This window comes from Cetorhinus maximus, chromosome 17 (assembly GCF_964194155.1).
Source record: "Cetorhinus maximus chromosome 17, sCetMax3.hap1.1, whole genome shotgun sequence".
In the NCBI taxonomy this organism is placed as follows: Eukaryota; Metazoa; Chordata; class Chondrichthyes; order Lamniformes; family Cetorhinidae; genus Cetorhinus; species Cetorhinus maximus.
The window spans coordinates 22,796,034-22,816,118 of NC_135895.1; the positions used below are offsets into that span (position 1 = coordinate 22,796,034).

Below are 20,085 nucleotides of genomic sequence, written 5' to 3' on the forward strand. Positions count from 1 at the left end.
ATTGTCACTCTGCTTGAACATTCTCCTGACTTGGCACTGCTCTTTTCTTCCCTTTCCTTCAAAGCCCAGCTTCCCCAGAAATGTGATGTGCAGTGTCAACTCAGAGAGCTTCATCGCAGCATAGTAGAGTCGAGGGGAAGAGAAGACACGCCCTCTTTTTACAGCACCAGCTACCATACCGGAAATTTAAAGGTCCAGTCTGAATGTTAGTGAGTGGGTGAATGGGTGTGAGTGAATGGACAGGTGGGTAGGTGGGTGAGGTAAGTGGGTAAATAGGTAGGATGGGTGAGGTGGGTAAGTGCTTGAGGTGGCAAGTGGGCAGGGGCTGACAGGTGGGTGAGGTGGCAGGTGGGTTAGGTGGCAGATGGTTTGGTTGGCAGGTGGGTGAGATAGCAGGTGGGCAGGGTGGCAGGTGGGTAAGATGGCAGGTGGGTTAGGTGGCAGGTGGGTGAGATGGCAGGTGGGTTAGGTGGCAGGTGGGCAGGGTGACAGGCGGGTGAGATGGCAGGTGGGCAGGGTGGCAGGTGGGTAAATGGGTAGAGGGTTGGTGGGTGAGATGGTAGGTGGGTGGTGTGGCAGGTGGGTGAGGTGGCAGTCGGGTCAGGAGGCCATTGGGGGTGGGTAAGAGTGAGCGATTGAGGGGAATCAGTATTCTGAGATGGCCCTTCTATCTTGGACTCTCGTCATGGTACTTGGTTAGTAGACAGACTGCAGTTGTACTCTCATATCTGCTTAAAACGTGGTTATTAGTATTACTTCTAAACAGGTTACAGGGTAGGCACATTGCTCCTAGGCACGGTGTTCTAACCTCTTTTGTAAGAGTTTAACACATGACTGACTGATGTCAGTCGTTCTTCATCATCTATGTCATACATTAGCATATTCCATCTGTTAACCCTTTACACTGCACCTTCCCCCAAGAATACTATATTACTTTCAAAAATAACATGAAACTATATCATTAACTATTTACATTGCACTTCTGTAAGTCCATTTCTACAACCACAGATTCCACACAACTCTAACTCTAATCTTCCCCTCCCCAAGTTCTGGGGCATTCAATCTCCCACAGTATTCTCAGCCCTTAGGGGAGACACCTTGGAAACACTGAGGCTTTCTTCTGCATCTGGTAGGACATCATCATCTGCAGAATCAGACAGCACTTTAGCAGCACTGCTGGGAAGCAGAGTGTAGGTTGGGGGATGACTAAACTGCAAGGTTATAACAAAGCCTTTTCAACAAAAGACTGGAATCCAAGAGAGAAGACTGAAGAGCATCGAACTTTGGCTCCTCTGGGATTAGAAGAGAAGAATTGAGGATTTCCTGAGGAACTTGTTGCTCCCTAGAAGCACACAAGGAAAGACCTTCAGAAGGCAAATGATCTTCAACTCCAGGGAAGACTGTAATAGCCATATCATTCGCTGCAGCATCAAAGAATGAAAATGCATTGAAGATCCAAGATTCCAATGAAATTAGACGACGAAGGAAAAAAAGACAACAAAATTCCTGTAAGTTCAGGAAAAGATGAAGGGATGATTTCCCAATATTTCAGGAGGACTGTCTACTTTCTGTAGGCAATGGTCAGAGAGCCGTACTTCTCTCTGTGTGAGGTTGCTCCACCATGGGCAATGGGAAGACCTGCTGAGGATATGGAAACAAGGCCGTATCATCTTCCATAGTAAGACTAATTTCCTGTAGACAATTAACTCAGAGACAAGATTGTTCTACAGGATTCTGCAGCTTCAGAAATGCTAAAGACTGCCACAGCTTCTGTGCTGACGTCCGGCTCTGGAGAGAAGACTTCCAACTGGGACTGAAGTATGGGTGCCAATTGACTTTCACCCCTGGAGGGTACCAGCTCTTTAGCAGTGTGATCCTCAATGGGCTGTCACCTAGACTCAGGCAAGGCATCCCCACTGGAAGATTCTTCATGAGGTTTCATGAAATATCACGGTTAAGTAGGCAATACATTGGTAGGTTCAGTGAAACAAAGATCTGAATGCCGATCAGCCACTACAAACACAGCTGACTCATCTAAAAAGACAACAGAAACTTCACGTGGTGCGTCTATCAACTAGAAAGACAAATTACCCTCTAGGGCCTCAACATCCAATAGTTCACTCAGTACTGCAAGGGTTTCTTGCTCGTGATGAGCAAGGAAGTGATTTTCTAGGAAAAGCCAATTCATGTCCAGCAGGTCTTCATGGTGATGGTCACTGACTGCTGCAGCACCTTCTGTATCCACCACCTCTGGCTTCACTTCACGAAGAACTGAGACATTCATAGTTTCAATCTCTGCCCAGGGCCTAGTGGATGCTGTCTCCGTGAAAGAAAGGAACTTGCTGCTGAGTGTATAAACTTCCTCAGCTTCTGAAGGCTGGCATTACGCTGGTTCTCAATAAAAGGTTGTAGATTGTTGCATGAAGGACAGTGAATCGTTCAAATAGTGGGCATCATCTGGTTTTCCTGGGACTCCTAGAAGTATGCTCACATTGCCACTCAATAAGGATGCATGTTGATTGTGAAGAACATAGAGAGAATCAATGATCGATCACTCCTTGTAGCAGAGAGGAGCAATAATCCTGCCTCTAATTGGAAGGTCAATGCTTCCTGGACCTTGAAGTTTGATGTATGATGTATGCTGAAGCCAGTAGAGACCATCTGCTGATATGTTAACAGCAGCTTCAGTATCAATTTTAAAGGTGGCATTGAAGTCTTCAACTTGGACTGTAACTGACCAATGGTCTGGACTAAGACTATCAATTTCCCCTAAGAATTCTGCGGTTTCATTTTTATCTTGATTTCCCATCTCTTGGATGGAGTGTGTATCATGCGCAGAATTTTTAGGTTGGTATGTGGGCGCACGCTCAACCTGATCGGACACGAAGCCGTGTGAGGCGACACCGGGCGAGCGTCCTGACGTTATCTATCCCATGCTCGCGCAATATTTTGGTTGGCGGGCGCCCGCCGACAATTAAGAGGCCTATTAAGGTCATTAAAGTTGTAATTGTCTCCGATTTTTCATGGTCCGTCCGACCTCATGGTTGGCCACAGGCGAATCGGCCAGGCGGACTTTGCATTTTTCATGAAGCCTCATCCAAGGCCGGGATGAGGTTTCCATGATTAAATAAAAAAGAAATAAAAATCGATGGGCAGCATTTTTATCATGTATATGTTCAGGTGACTGATTTGTGATGCTTGGAAATTTCTTTCCTGATTTTAAAAACTTTTAGTTAATTGTTTTCAAGTCTTCAGCGCTCTGCCTTCAGGGAGCTTACATTCAGCGCTCGCCCTCCTCCCGCCCCCACCCCGGCAGTGCTGAGCATTTCAGCGCGTGCTTCACGTTTGCTGGCCGTTAATTGGCCAGCCAGCGTGAAATCGCGGTCGGGGGATGATCGCAGGCAGCGGTTCATTCCTCGGCCAATCCTGGACCCACTAATCGCGCCAGCCCACTGACCTAAAAATCCTGCCCCATAAATATTTCCTTGTCTTCTTACCTCGACTAAAGTTGTTGGATTTGCAGAATTGCTTGTAATGTCCAGTTTTACCACACTAGAAGCATTCAGCGCACCCTGCTGTGCAGTCCAGGCATCTGTACTGAGTTTTTGCGCTACAATGGAAGCATCTCAAAATGTCTGCTGAAGTGGCGTTTCCCATCTTTCGCCTGGTTATCGGGGGTTTCTTGTGGGTGGGACCATTTCCTGTGGGCCTACTCAGTCAACAGAGTCATGTGAAGCCTTGGAGTCGCACTGCATTAGAACCTGACTTCTTCCAGAGTTCAGCCTGCGTCCCGTACCGGACCAGATCAATTGCTAAGTTTCGCTTTGGTCTAAAATACATGTCAAAGGCTTCAAGAATGGCATCAAAGTCTGCAATGAACTCCTTCATCCCTTGCCTTAGGAGAATGTCATCTGCTACTGGAACTACAGCTTAAAGAAAGGAACTGACTTGAAACTTTTGCTCTTGTACATGAAGTCCTGATGCAGCTTGATACTGGGGAAAATGGCGTTTCCATAACTCTCCCTGCTGGCATCTCTATGGCCTCTGAAGGAAGTCAAATGGGCAGGGACTGCTCATGAGGACAGTCATAGTTACCTTTGTCCATTGTGCCAGACTCCTTCTATTGATTTATTTGCTGCTATCAAGGTGTTCTTCACTCTGTGGTTCCTTCGATAACACCAATGTGTTTTTTTACATCAATGCCTCCACTGCTGCCTGAGATGGTCCTCCTATCTTGGACTCTAGGCATGGTATGTGGTTAGTAGACAGACTGGAGTCATACTTTGGTATCTGCTAAACACTTGTTTATTAGTACTACATGTAAACAGAATAGCGTAGGCACGTTGCTCTTAGGCATGCTGTTCCAACCTCTCTCTCTCGAGTCTAACACATGGAGCAGGATATTGAGGTCGGCAAGCGGCAGGTGGGGCCCGCTCGCTGACGCATAAAATGATGCGAGGTGATGTCAGGCGGAACTCCCGTCACCCCACGTCATTTCAATTTTCAGGTCGGCGGGGGTGCAGCCAAGTCAGTTGTGCATCCGCTGACCTGTCAACGGTCAAGTGAGGCCATTTAAAAACTAATTGAAATAGTTAATGGACCTGCCCATCCAATCTTAAGATTGGCGGGCAGGCCGGGAGCCCTGGCGGGTATTAGAAAAAGCATGAAACCTCATCCACGGGCGGGATGAGGTTTCATGCAGGCTTTTAAACACTTAATAAAAGTTTAATTAAAAGTGATGGACATGTCCCAACTCATGTGACAGTGTCACATGAGGGGACATGTCAGGGAAATTTTATTTTTCTATATTTAACATTTTTGAATTTGGCGCAGATCTCCCTAAGGCAGCACTTAGCCTCAGGGAGATGAGTGCGCTCTGCAGCGTGCAGGCGCGAAAGAGTACACTGTCGGCTTAGGGAATCCTCCCCCACCCACATAGCGCTTCCTAGAGGACGTCACGCTGGGTGAGCCTTAATTGGCCAGCCTACGTAAAATGGCGGCATGCCTCCGAACTGGGGCGCTGATCAGAGACGTGCCAGCACGCTCCTGAACTTTCCCCCCTCAACGGGGGGGAAAATTCTGCCCATGGGGCAGAATTTTGCTCTTGGCAGGGTGCATGTCGGGGGCAGGCAGGGGTGGTCAGGAAGCAACCCACCACCTGCGATCGGCACCAGACTACAATTTCACGCTGGTGGGCCAATTAAGGCTGAGCGCTGCTTGTGCTGGGCGGTGGGGGCAGGTGGTGGAGGATGAGCAGGTGAACTTCACGCATGCGTGCAAATGAGCGCTTCATAATCTCCCTGAGGCACAGAGCTGCCTCAGGAAGATGAAGAGGTATGAAATAAATAAATAAAAATGTAATAAAACATGTCCCCTCGTGTGACTCTGTCACATGAGCAGGGACATGTTATTAATGAAAAATTAATGTTTTTATTTTATTCTTATTTCATTTTGGAAACTTCATCCTGCCCGTGGATGAGGTTTCCAAAAAAATGCCAGGGCCGCTTGGCCTTTTCGCCTGCGTTCGGTTGGATAGCCAATGAAAAATTCAATTTAATTGATTACTTAATGGCCTTAACAGGTCTTTTAATTGTCAGCGGGCGTGCTGCCAACTCCGGCACGCGCCCGCTGACCGAACTATCGTGCAACTGCGCGTTGATGTCAGCACGCTCGTCCGATGTTAACGCATGTCATTTCACGCTTGAGCGGCTCAGGCAAGTGCCTGCCCACCAAGCAAAAATTTCTGCCCATGGTTGACTGATGTCAGTGGTACATCATCATCTACATCATACATTAGCATATCCCATCTGTTCCCCCTTTATACTACGGTTAGTTCTGTAGTTACCCAGGAGTTAAACTAGTTTTTTTCTCCAACATTTCCTGGGTAACTATCCAGGTGAGTAGCTCAGAACTGTTCCAAGTCTTGACTCTAAATCAGAGTCGGAGACATTTACGGAGGATCCCGGGGAGCAGGGGAATTGCTCATTGGAAGTTGAAACTTCCCAGGCATTTCCCACATAGGCCAATTTGTCAGGACTTGCACAGAGTCTCAAAGCGCATCCCAGTTGCGTGTGCAGTCTCTGAGGATCTGGAGACCGGAAGATTTTGGTCCCATTATTTTTAAAGAATTTTTATTACATTTATAATCCTTTTTCGCTATTGGCAAAACTTCCTTTTTGTAAGATGGACAGTCCTAGGAAGTTGCACACTTTGTTATTTGTTACTTTTATGGCTGATAAATTAGAAATGACAATAGGAGGGTTTTATTGTGTTGTCAATAGTCTAATTTTATTACTTGTTACTTTAAATCTCATTCAGCAGTAGCATTAGGTATATGGAAATATTGGAAATTGCAGCTCTGGGCAAATGGCTGTCAGATAAAGCTAAAATTTTATGCCCAGACCAGTTGTTGAAAATACTCTACCTCAAGTCATTTGTCTCTGATAAATTCTTTATTGGCTTTGTTCAATGAATGTTTATAATATTTAAAATTGCTCATCCTCAGAAGGGATAATTATTGTACCATGTTTTTATAAATGCTGGTGTTAAAAAAAATTGAATTATATTATATAGATCAATAGCTTCCTCCTCAAACTGTCCTTCAATTCAATGGTTATCAGAAGTAGACATTTTTAACAAGTTATTGAATATGGAACCAAATTAGTTCCAATTCAAGTGTAATAATGAAACAAACCTTTACAAATTCTTTTTAGAAAGGAAGGTTTTGGATGTGTAATGAATTACCCTATATAAATATGCTGTGCAAGTTATTATTTTCTTTATAAAGCTCAATTCCATATTACTCTCTATCCAATCCAACTTTAATTCCCTCCAATAATAACATACAGCTCTTGCTTGTGACTCTCTTCCCTTTTTACCAAACGTTTATCCAACTGCAAAGCATACGTGAAATCAGTTCCCAAGTCCCTGTCAATATCATGCTGTGATATCTAACTGTTGGGCTTCTGAGCAAGACTCCAATTGACTCAATTTATAATAATCTTCCTGGCCATTTTCAGGAAAAAGGCCTCATCGTAAAGGTCTGCAGGAGAAGAAGTGATTTATGATCCAAAAGTATTTCTCTTCTTTTGGTCCCAGTGCCAGTTGACCAAATATTGAAGATGTAATGAATTGGATTGGCAGTGGCTGTCAAGGAAGACAGGCTGCATCATGGCAGCAGGGCAGCGTTGCTAATACTATTGATTTACCTCCACTTCAATGTTTCTAATGGTCTGAATGCCTAGCAGTGTATTGATTCAGCACTATTGTTTCATTTCATATAATTCATGGGGGGAAGAGAGAGAGCACTAAAAGCATCCATGGAGATAATACATATACTTAATAAAAAATTAATCAGACTATGCTTGAAGAACCATATCCAGTTTTGATCCTACTTTCATTGAAAGGAGTTCAAGGGACAAAAAGAACATTAGTAGGTCATAAATAAATGAACTATTAGGCCAATGCAAGGGCGCAAGAAAGGCTTAAGATGAACACACAATCAGTGTTTGTAACTGTGAAGCGTTAGTGAGTGGATATTAAGAAATTCTTTCTGGTGGCTTGGGAACAGTGCCACCTGATGATCCAGGAGGCAGCATATCCCAGGCCGGAGTCATGGGAAGACCCCACTGCATCACAAAGCCTTGTAACATAGCAGGATCTTGTGAGGGATGGTTTTCAAGGCAACTGCAGAAATTGCCAAGTCAAGACAGAATCCAGTGAATCCAGGTCCCAGAAGGATTTGTGCTGATCTGGTGAGCTCTCACTGAAATTATTGTGAATGTTTGCCAAAACAGCAGAAGAGTTTTGCTGTCGCTAGATGTAGGGAGGATGGGTCATACAGAACAATTAATTTAGATGGCACCGCTTGTAATAGAAACTGTTAAATCTAAATTCTACTTCAATCATGCTTCTTTAAAATATGCTTCTTGAACTTCTTGTGATCATATATTTAAACTTTTGCTCTAATTTAGATATTTCTCCCTTCAAAGTTAAATTCAAGTATGCTGCAATTGTTCACTACTATGAGTTTCATGACATTGACAGATAATTAAATATAAATGGTCATGTTAATTCATTAAGACAATGTATTACTTAGCTAGCAGCATTTACCTACTTTCTATCTTATGAAGACTTATTGTAAAGCCTAATAAATGTTGGAAAAGGAATGAGGAATATTAAATCTGGAATACAGCTGTTATACAAACAAGTAAATTGTCTAATGCTGAGCTTGAGATATTGAGTGACAGGACACACAACTTAATAGATTGAAACCTTGCAATCTATGCTCCATCTGGCAAGCCCAATTGTATTAAATCCTGAGTGTTAAAGCTTGTTGAATTTTACCTCCTCTGGGACAGCCCTGATATTGGTAAATCCTTTTCTAAAAACCACAAACACACGGCGAGCTCCACAGCGTAATGCAGATGTAGCGCAATCAAAGGCAGTGTCTCCAGCACCAAGTATGAGGACCGTGCCATGTAGTGAGGGCAGGCTAGACTGACAGGCACACATCCCTGGGAGAAAAAAAAAACATCATTTTCTTAGAAATATGCTATTTACACCAGGCATCACAAAGGCACAGGGAGGTATTTATAGCAATGTAAAATTGCACAACAGAGGGTAGCGATGAGGCATATTACGATCAAATTATTCTGTTTCATTGCAGGGCATTTTTATTCCTTTTTAAAATGTATTCATATACATAATTTCACACCCAGCACCCTCAGCACAGAGGCCTATTATTTTATCTTCAATGGATGACTGCAGGCTACATTGAATGGTTCAGATTTCAGCACCAGATATCACATACATTACACTGAAGCAATCAAAACTCTCAAAATCTAAATAAATCAGAAAAATACTATTAGTCTGTGATCATAATGTCTTTTTACTATGCGATCATGCATTTAGTTAGCCTTAATGTTTCGAGGACGATGTCGTTACACTATTAAACTGAGTTTTTGGAATTTTTTTTTCTTAAGACTATACATCATTAAGATTAAGCAGGATATATTTCCATACATATAAATGGATTTGTTGGAAGGTGTAAACAAGTTTGACAAATCATAGATTACAAAACTTTACAGGTTACAACAATTGTCAATATACAAGTTTATGTTATGGACATTTGCATTATAAAACAATGAAAGAAAAAAAACATTTGTATACTGTATAAAGAAAATACGAACTCGCTGATTACAGAATTACAAAACAGGAGACTTTTAATACATCATAAACTATTGTTATGTTTTTTTATCTAAGAAACAGTGCTCTTATTTCACTTAAAGCCAACTTATTTCATTTTCAATCAATTATTTCAACACAATTACTAGTGAGCAGACCTCTCTGCAGCAAAAGCAAATTATGCAATATTTAAATGAAATTAAACAGAAAGTTGTACCTGGTTTGCTGGCTTTTGCAACAAGAGGCAGGAAATCCTTGGATGTGTAGAAACCATGTTCCACTGTTAAGCCTTCAAAGATGTGATCTCTCTTTGGCTCTGGTAAACCTGTTGAAACCGCAGATTGCTCCATTAAATGATAATGCACCAAGAATGAGATCTGTATAGCCCTTTGCATTTTTAGAATGAACAGGATGATTTCACAATCCTTCTTGCCTGCAGATGTTGAAAATGCCAATGACACAGCATTCACATGGACTATTTCCCATAATAAAAAGAGGCACTTTATCTAAAAAAGACCTTCATATTTCCAAATTTGTGAAGACATATCACGTTAAAAATCATGACAAAAGAACGCATTCACTGCATGTATATGTTGAACCGCAGTTTTTTCCTGCAATTACATATTGCATAATAAATGTTAAAATGCCATTTATTAGATATGGGAAACTGATCTAGAATCTGACATCAGATCCCTACATGAGCTTTCTAAAGAGATTATTTTACAGAATTCTTCCTATAGTTAAATGTATTTTTTTACATCTCAGTGCAAAATTATTTAAAACTGGCACATGCACTTTGGGAACAAATTTGTAGAAAATTTGCAAGAATTAATTTATGGATTATTTATCTAGGCTGGCAAGGTACCTTGATATCTTGGAGGTTGCTATCTTTCTGGAGTACTCAAAGCATACATGCCCACGGCACAAGCACGGAGTTCTACTCCTTGGCTGTTAAATGTTTAATGATAAAAAGACTGCAATAAGTTTTTAAAATGCCTTCAAAAGTCCAATAGCTTGACTTAACACTGTTACAGCCCAGCTTCACACCTCACAGGAGGTATACTCCATAAGGAGCCAATCCCAAACAGCAATACATTCTTTGTATGGGTCTCATGTTACTTGGTATTAGACCTTCACAGAGTCAGATCAGGATTTCATTCCAGAGTTACACCAAGTCACATCATTGCATACACTCTCATTTGCAATGTATGAAGCATGATTTAAACCACCAAGTTCATGCATTTACAGGAAGCATTTTACTTCTGACCATACATGACATGTGTCTAATGAGTATCTTACTGGTAATCAGATTTGTTTGACTAATGTGGACTTCCAATCACTGTGATGAACAAAGACAGATTGCGGTGGAATGCTTATTTTATTAAATGACAAAGGAACTTTGTACTTATGGGCATTGTTTACAATTAAAGAAAAACCTGATAACTCATGAGAGCTGTATCATGAATGGTATTCACAGTCAAACGACTACAGCAAACAGAAATGCACTTTGCAAGTGTGACCCTGAGATTCCAGTTCCTTGACATTTTAATTCTCCACCTTGCTCTTACATTGACATTTCTGTCCTCTCCCCAAGCTCAACAAAAGCTTGAGGGACGGCACCTTGGGCTGGTTTTCAGTTCTGGGTCAGGAACCCGCTTGCGGAGCAGTTTTGAGTTCCAACCCCGCCTTGCTCAAGCCTCATGGACGCAACGCAATTTTCAAATACAGATGAACTAATTGGCCCGGGGATGGGTTCGGCGCCCAAATGATGGCACCAAAAGCAACCTGGAGGGGGGCGCATGTAGAACAGGAGCGCCCTTTTGAAAAGCCACGACTGGGCCTGCCGCTTGCTGTGGAAACGTCTGCACAGGAAGTCGATTGGGATCGGGCCGGTGCTGGAAGGGGCAGACAGGCACCAACAGCCCCAAGAGTTACAGATGCCTCCCAGGGTGGGAGGCTCACCAAGCCTGTGGCTTAGAGGAGGGTTATTCTGTACCTGTCCTCCAGCCAAATACCATTCCCCACCCTCCCTCCTCCACAGCAGAAGAAAAAGGCATAAGGCATGGCTGAAGGTGGCAGGGGAGGTGAGCATTCGCAGAGTGACTAAGAGGATATGGGCTCCAGCGCTGCAAGTTCGACAATGATGTCATAAGGCCTGGGGAGGTGAATGCCAAGCGACAACCAGGTAACAGGTCTCTTATTCTTCTGTACACAGCAGCACACAAGCTCAGCAGACTGCATGCCTGTAATGCTCCCTAACATTGTCAAAGTGAACACCCAGTTCTATCACTGAGATGTCAGCACCCCCCCCCCACTACATCTGGGACTAAAATGGGAAGTGGGCATCATTGAGGAGTGCAACAGCTCAAGTCAATGTCATGCTGTGAGAGTTGAGGGAGAGCAGCCTACTCGCGCATCATTCTCTCCTCATCTTGCAGGAGAAGAGAGCTCACAATAGCTGTGAGATGGTGTGAACAGGTGAACAGGAGACGCAGTGTCAGACCTGCACTAGCTCACGGACATGGAGGATGCAGGGCTGAACCTTGCTTTGCTGTTATCACAGCAGGCCACAGTCAATGGTGAAGCTGGAAGCTGAGATGAGCAGGGTCTATTTGATACTCAATCCTCATGTGAAGGACATGGAGGAGGCTCCTGACCATTACGCGTTGTAGCTCGTCAAACGCTCTTACCTCTGGGCTTGGTGGTGCTGATGCACCTGCTGAGTTGTTCAAGTTCTCATCAACAAGTTCTCATCTTCTTGTGACTCCTACAGAGCCTGCAGCTGGTGACCCACAAAGTGCAACAGCACAGAGGTCGCCAGCCTCCTCCATGTGCAAGACTCTACAGAGTCAGCACTGTCACATCATACCTTTCCATCATCCACCAGTGGAGAGAAGCTCACCCCTAACATAAAATAGGGAGCGCAGGATAAGTAGCACATCATGAGTGAGGAGGAGGAGGAGCATGAGGCAGAGTCAGCTGTGGGCCATCCCTTCGGAGGACGGAGGCTAACCATGCTCAGCTGGGCGAAGATGCTAGGCGTTGGTATCACGCACAAGGAGGTTAAATTAGGAGCATTATAGGCAGATGAGATCCCTGAGGTCTTGCAGACCTAAGGGCCGACAATGGAGGAGCCCATGCATTGTAGGTGCAGCATGCTAATATGTATAGAAAGAGTGAGAGTCTCTGCAGCATGGACCACTTAGTGTCGCGAGTGGCACAGAGATGCATTGAGTGGATGCCAGCTTTGTCCCAGCCAGTGGCCTCATCTAGCATGGCAGAGCATCAGGAAAGTGCTGAGGTAGAGGCAGAGCATCAGAAAAGTGCTGAGGTAGAGGCAGAGCATCAGGAAAGTGCTGAGGTAGAGGCAGAGCATCATGAAAGTGCTGAGGTAGTCGAAGAGGCTGATGAGCGGGTGACCCCTCGGGGGCACCGGCATCATCCTTTGACTCCTCAGCCCCTCTGACCCATTCATGCTGCAAAGCTCTGTGACAGAGGCTGCCTCCGCAGCAGGCAGTTACAACAGCCTGTGGAGTAGCCCCCATGGGCACGTCCATGATGAGGATAGAAGCCACGGAGCTTGCAAACGTATGCAATGAAGGAGGCTGTCTCCACCTCTTCCTCAACCACAGGGGGAGCGTCTCGTAGCAGTGGGTGTGAGTGCAAGGTGGCACGTTATTAGTTAACTGAGGTTATCTCTCTTTCTTTTCCCATTGACTTGTACTATTGCAATAAAATTGTTTGATGAGATTTATCAGTCTTCTGTGTATTATTGACTTGTGGTGGGGATTAAAGAGAATGATGATGGGGGGATGGAAGAGAGAAAGGCAGGAGGTTAGAGGGAGGGAGCCATGGCATTGTTCTGTGATGTGGGGCTATGGTAGTGGTGGAGACCCCATGCTTCATGTCTAGGTGGCATTGGGATTATCCAGACGTGTGTGCTAGCTGGATCATTTATCTCTCTGATGGAATTTGAGTTTTACAGTCATCTACCATAGGCCTGGGAGTCCACAGTTGAAGCATTTCTGAATCAGCATGGCCCTTATGACCATGCCAGCCTGCCAATCACTGTGAGACCTGGGGCGGCATTGTTAGCTTCCCTCCAATGTATGAGCACTGGGATCCTCTGCAGTTCCTCCTTCAACTTCCGACCTCCGGTTCCTCCTCCATGACCTCCTCCAAAGAAGAGTGGTATTCAAGTCCCTCCTCCCCATCCAGCTCCAGGCCTCTTTGTCCAGCATGCAGCAGACATATGGGACACCCTGGCTGGCTCGTACTGGAGGGCACCACCAACACAGCCATGGTCAAGGCAGCAGAAGCGCATCTTCAACATGCTGATGTTTTGCTCAATGCAGGTTCACGTAAGTAGGTGACTCTTGTCTTAGCGCCTCTACAGTTCTGCGTCTGGTTACTGGACGGGTGTCAGGATCCACCTCTTCAGAGGATAACCCTTATCTTCCAGCAGTCACTCAGAGTCTGGATGTTGGCCTGAAAAGGTCCAGCACCTGGGACTCGCACAGGATGAAGGAATCATGCCAGTTGCCTGGGAACTGGGCACACCTGCAAGATGCACTGCCTGAGGTCACAGACTAGCTGGACATTCAGCGACTGGGGCCTTTTCTATTCAGGAATCTGGCTGGCTGGTCTGTCGGTGCCTTGATGGCTAAATGGGTATAATCGATGACCCCTGGCCCCGAGGGAATCCATAGGCTGCAGCAAATTCCAAGGCCCTCTATGTCTGTGCTGGCCTGACAGTCTCAAAATAGGTGCAGTTCCCTCACCCTCTGGAATAGGGCATCCGTGACCTGCCTGATGACGTAATGAGCTGCCATCTGCAAGATGCCAGCCAGATTTGCGGCTGATCCCTGGGACGACCCAAATGCATAAAGGTTCAGGGCAACAGTGACCCTGATGGCTGTGCTCCTCTGGCCTCTCCCTGACCAGGAGGACGCCTCTGCTGGAGCTTCTCCTCACTACTCTGTCCAATCTCAGAGTACCCGTTCTCTGTTCCAGGCACTAAGCTGCCAGTGGTTTGTGCAGCAGGCTGCAATGATAATTTTCTTTTTTCCCCTGCTTGTCTTTTAATTGTCTCGTTCAGATAGGTGTCGCCAATCCAGTGGCTCTAGTGAAAGAGGAGCAGAAAATTCTTCCAATGTCTTCAGCAACATTCCTCCCTCGATGAATACCATCAAAATAGCCCAGATCAACCGGTTGTTCACCTCATTGCTGTTTGTAGTATTATCCTGCTGCAAAATGGCTGCTGTGATTGCTTATTAATTGTGTGAACTATTGTGGGGTATTTCAATTATTTCATCATTTATGTAAATATGAGTATTTTTTCATGCAGTGCATCAAACCTTCTAGCAAAAATAGAAGTTGGATAATTAATAAACCCTCTGTGCTTTCTGTTTTTTTTCTAAATATAGTCAAAATTTGACACAGCAGGATAAAGTGCTCCAGATATATTTTTAATATCCCAATCTCATATGCCTTCCTGTCAAGTGACATTTCATAATTGCTGTTCCATACTTTGACTGCCACTTTCAGAAGGTTTTAAATTTTGGACAATTAGAGGCAACTGCAAGCTTCACTGATTCTGTTTGCATCACTATAACCTCTTGACATAAAAAATAAATCGCAACCACTATATTTGATGCACCATAGCTCCACTTTGATGAAATTGTTAGGGTTAAGATTTGTACTTCAACATTGTACTTCAGATTTAGCATTACAGATGAGACAAATGTAGTGATTATTTCATACTAAATCTGAAAATCAAATCTTGATAACTACTTGGAGAGAAGTAGGAAACCTCAAGGCAACAACAAAACATGCCTACTGCAACACTAAAGAAATGGATACATAACACCATCAGGAATTAAATATAGCCAGCTCTACAGAGTAGGCTTCCAAAACTACATGGGAAAATGGAAACACGATCCACTATTACACCTACAGTAATTGACTGAACAAGTCTCAACGCGTGCTTTACATAGAATAGTTTACTTTGTACACTATATGGAGATGATTGATCAGTCCTCTTACATTAGCTAAGCACACTTTACCTTGTGTCCACTGGTAATCATGCCAGAAGACAAAGCTAGACTAGGTACAGAACAAAAACAAGTGAAAGAAAATCAACACATGCTCTTACACAGCTCTATCACAAGCCAGTGACAGTTGCAGTGCACTTTCCACCTAACAAAACCACCAAAGATATCATGCATTTCTACACTGTCGTTTACATAATGAAATACACCAAGATGGAGGTACAAGACACAGTGAATTAGAAGTGGGGAAAACAAGGGAGGTAGCAAGAAGTTTAGGAAGAAACTTAGAGCACAAGAGCTGTAAACTGGAACCCCTTCGCCTGAAGCTGGTAATGGAGGGGAAGAGGAAGACATAGGGCTGAATTTTCCCAGGAGCGGCAATCATCATTGGATTGCCACGCCGTTCCTATTTACCTACCTTGCTCTGCATTTCTCATCCGGACTTCCGGACTGGGTGGGCCTCTTCAGAAATGCAGAGTGTTCCTGCTCTTGGAGCCCTTCCTCAAAGGGCTGGATTGTTGGAGGAAGCCAAGTCACACCCCCTTTCTATCTGGTAACTTTAAAGGTCCAAAACCAATTTGAGAAGCTTTGGAAAGAAGGTAAGTGTCTAAGGTAAGTGGGCAAAAGAGTAGGGAGGCAGGTGGGGGGGGTGGATGGCAGTTAAGTGGGTGATGGGCTATGATGTGTTGGGGGGTAGTCGAGTGGTCAGGGAGGGTAGCCGGGAGAGGCAGGAGGTTAGTCCAAACTTCCCAGGCAATTCCCGGGTAGCCAATGCGTCTGGACTTCCGAGGGATCCCCAGCGCATCTCAGGGGCTATCTCCAGGGTACGACTATCTAGAGATCAGAGGTCCTGGGCCACACAGTAAGAATTTCAGATCTATGATGAGGTGGTGCCTTGGTGAGAAGTTGAAAATGAGGACAAGAATATTGAAATCGCTCTAAGGGAAATGTAGCCAGGGCAGAAAAGGACGAGGGAACAGAAATATTTTCAAGACCCTCGGGCCAAAAGGAATGCAACCAGGAAATTTCTTGGCTTGGCAGACCCGCCTTGGTTTAAAGGGTCCTATTAGACCTAATGTTCACTCTGGGGAGGCGGGGGCAGGGGCGGGATAGAGTCAGACCCACCAACCCCAGAAGCAGATCGTAGGTGACCACGTAAGTAGTCGAGTGGCGAGGTAGGTTGGTTAGGAGGCTTGCCTCGGTTCTCTGAGACTTTGCCTCAGTTATTTTAGGAGCTGTTAGGCCCTCCAGCTTTCACTCCTCATGCTGATTTAATTCCAGCACAGTGCCATTTTAGAGCTCAATGCTGCCACCAATGGTCTCTCTTATCCATGCACAGCTGTCCATGTTCAGCAGCAGAAAGGAAACCCCCACGTCCAAATGCTTTTTAAATGGATCATCAACTAATTACAGGTTAGTTGCTGGTTGATTTCTTCTGGCTTTTGCTTCAATTCTACATGTCTGCTGTTTTCTATAGTTGTTTGAAGTTGCAAAAGTCTATAGGGAGTGATGTGGTAGGTGCTGAAGGACTTTCTGTTGACTTCAAGACTTCTGCATAAAGTTCCCAGACATGAGTGCACAAGTAGACCTTTCCCTTGGAATACAACGTGGCTCAGAGGATAATCTACTACCTTTACCGCCACAAGGAATAATGTGTGACACATCGGTGCTTCAGGAAGGGACCTCTCACTGCTTCTGCTTTAGTTGTGTCGACATCACAGGTTAATATCCATATCCCACCACCATTTATATGGGCAGCATTAACTAAACCAGGCATGACTTGCTGAGATGGTAGTCCTGATACTGAAAGCATTTAAATGGAAATAATCTAACGATGGATCTTGAAGATTTCAAGTGACGAGGCTGTGACTATTTCCTCTGGCAGCTTGTTCCATTGTGGGATTGTCCTTGAGAGGGAAGATTGCTGATACACTCTGTCTTGAAAACAAATGGTATTTTCATTTGTGTGGATTCCTACCGTGTGTACTGTCATTGCCAGAGGACACTGGGTACTTGTTTCTGTCAATTCCCACCAGTTCATTCCGTGTTTTATGGAGCGTGGTCAGTCTATTTTCTCCCTCCTTTGCTGCAGTGATTCCCATTCCAAATCTTTGATCAAGGATGTGACACTGGCGTATTTCCCATACTGATTCGTGCAGAATCATGCAACACATCATTGGATTACTTCAATCTTATTTCTATCACCCGCCATATATAAGGATATGGCACTGGAATGTCACCCATTGCAGCTACAACTGCAACCTCAGAGCAGGGTAGGGACAACATTGTCAGTAGCCGTGACAGTGACTATGGTGATGAACTTATATGCACCTGGCTCCTTCCAGGCTGGAGCTGCTGGTATCTGTAACATCGTCCAGTTGCCGTCCACTGTTGCATAAAGGAGGTCATTGAATGACTCTATTCAAAGAAAGCTAACAACTGCCAGAGATAAACAAGCAGAGAAAGCACTTGGCTTTGCTAGGATTGCAGAATTCCCTGGAGCAGGGTGTCATTGCCTGCATGCACGTTGATCTGCAGGCACTGCATTTCAACTCTGCCCTCTTTTGGAACTGAAAGGGATGCAACTTGCTCAGCATCCAGCTTCTGCCTGACCACAGGCAGGGAATATGCAAGTCACTGCCTGGTATCCTGGCAGCTGTCATGCTGCCTTCATTCTGCAGCATTTGCCATCTGCATTTGAGCCACCATGAGAATCGCGAGGGTGGCCACTTGCTGATAAATGCTATCCACTGACGACTCTGGTGTGCAACCAAAGCACCTGTGGGCTGCATGCATACAATGAAAACCATGCTACCCCAGGAAATGTGATAGAGTAGACAATTGGCATGCTGAAAAATCACTTCCGCTGCCTAGACCGCTCTGGAGGAGACGTGCGTGAGATTCATGGCAGTTTGCTGCATGCTGCACAACCTCGTCATCATAAGTGGACAGCCCTTCTCACCAGCTACATAGTGAGCAACTGAGGAACAGGTATAAAAGAGGAAGGAGGAAGACGAGGGGAGGAGCCTTTCTGCCCAAACTCCCTGTAAAGGACTCAACTGAGTGCAACACCAGAAACCACAATTCCAATTCCCCATTCAAAATTTGCTGTTGTCTGCTGCATGTTGCACAACCTCACCATCATGAGGATCAGCCTCTGCCATCAGCTATGTTGTAGCAGGGAGAGTAGGGAGCAGGTAACCTAGACAGTCTTCTCTGGCTCAGCCATCTGTGAAAAACTCATCCAAGTGTGATAACAGTAACTCCAATTTCCCATTCACTAACAGACTCACACTTTTACTCTGTTACTGACCACCACAGCTTGTCCACAATACAACAATAAAAACCCAATTTATAAATAAAATCCTGCCATATTGCATACAATAGTCAACTACATTCTTGTAGGCTCCCTCAGTGCCTGTCTTCTGCAAGCTGTTCTAGTATTCCTATGCAATGTTATGCCAGTGGATGCAGCACGGTTAGTCGGAAGGCTGCCAGCTTTCGGTGGAGAAGACTCCAGATATCCTTGGAGGACGATCTCAAACGGCTCTGGGCCTCGAGGGCCCGGCTATAGAGTTGACCATCTCAGCATGGGGCAGCAGCAGTCTCAGCTGACCAGCTGACAGGCAACAGCAAGGGCACTTGTCGGCAGTAGATGTAAGATAAATGTTGTCTTTCTGAGCAGGCTTGTGCTCCATGGAGCCACTGCTACTCTGCAGGGCAGCACAATAGCAATCTGTTGAAGGTCAGATTGCTGGACTACTGTGACACTCTGACAGCCCCTTTGCACACTATAACCCACAGCCATGATGGTGACAGTCTGAGCTTCCGTGGCAGCAAGTTAACCTTCCACGATAGGAATCTGAGCTTCCACTGCAGTATTCAGATACTGGGTGGCTGTTGTTGTGCTACAATGGAAGCTGCGTCATTGGCCATCAAAGGCTGCGTCATGTTTTGATTTAACAGTGTACAGATTCAGTTGTCCACCACTTCCATGCTGGAAAGGATAGGCTCCAAGCAAAGCCCTGTGCTAAGTTGATGCTGGGTTGACCATTGACCACTGCTCTTTGACACTGACCACAGGTTTTCTGCCCAGTTTCTCAATGAGGCAATCAGTTTGTTGTGCTTTCACACAGTGTTCTCCTGTAGACTGCCCCATCTAAGTCCTAATTTGAGTCCTCTACAGCAGAGCCTGTGTGCGACCTCCCGCTCCAGTGAGCTGGTACCTATGTTATCCTTGTTCCCTTGACCTGGCTGAAGCCCACTTGTTCCCGGTATCTCACCGCATGCAAATTTTCCCCTAACCTACCTTCAATGTACCTGTAGTGTCAGTATCTGAGCTAGTGACTGCAAGTGCAAAATCCAGCAATGGCACTGTGTTCCTCCACTGCCTGGCCTGTCTGGGGAAAAAGGCACAAGGATAAAACTGTGTTGCAGGGATGGAGGAAATTTAAGAGGTACATGCTCCCACCATCTGCAGCTTGTAAATCAGAATAGGATGCGGGATGAGGGAGAAGCGGGATCTGAGGAGGGGGATTAGGTAATAACAATGTTTCTCCTCCATTGTTGGCCACGGCCTCAGCAATGTCCATCCCAATAATGGCCAGTATCATCTCCCCCATCAGGGTTAGGACATGCAGGACTGCCTGCCTCTCCCCTCTGGTTAGCTCCTGCTGTCTTTGATTGTGCACCACCTTGTCATGCAAGGGAGTGTGTCACTGAGTGTTGTGCAATCTGTTTGGCTGGTGTGTCTGTCAAGGTTGAATAGCCGGCAGTGTGTGAAAGGAGTGAGATGTGAGAATGAGGCTTGCGATAATGCTAAGAATGTGAGGGTGCGGTAAAGCGTTTG

General features: G+C 45.2%; 1 protein-coding gene across 1 annotated transcript in view; it reads right to left on the bottom strand.

The window, feature by feature from the left end:
- Positions 1-20,085, bottom strand: part of LOC144692241 (dihydropyrimidine dehydrogenase [NADP(+)]-like) — an 812,799-nt gene that overhangs the window by 412,836 nt on the left and 379,878 nt on the right. The window contains exons 9-10 of the mRNA XM_078560835.1: positions 9,404-9,511; positions 8,347-8,516 (exon numbers count right to left, since the gene is read on the bottom strand). Coding sequence (XP_078416961.1) covers positions 8,347-8,516; positions 9,404-9,511 — 278 coding nt within the window. The remainder of the gene's footprint in view (positions 1-8,346; positions 8,517-9,403; positions 9,512-20,085) is intronic.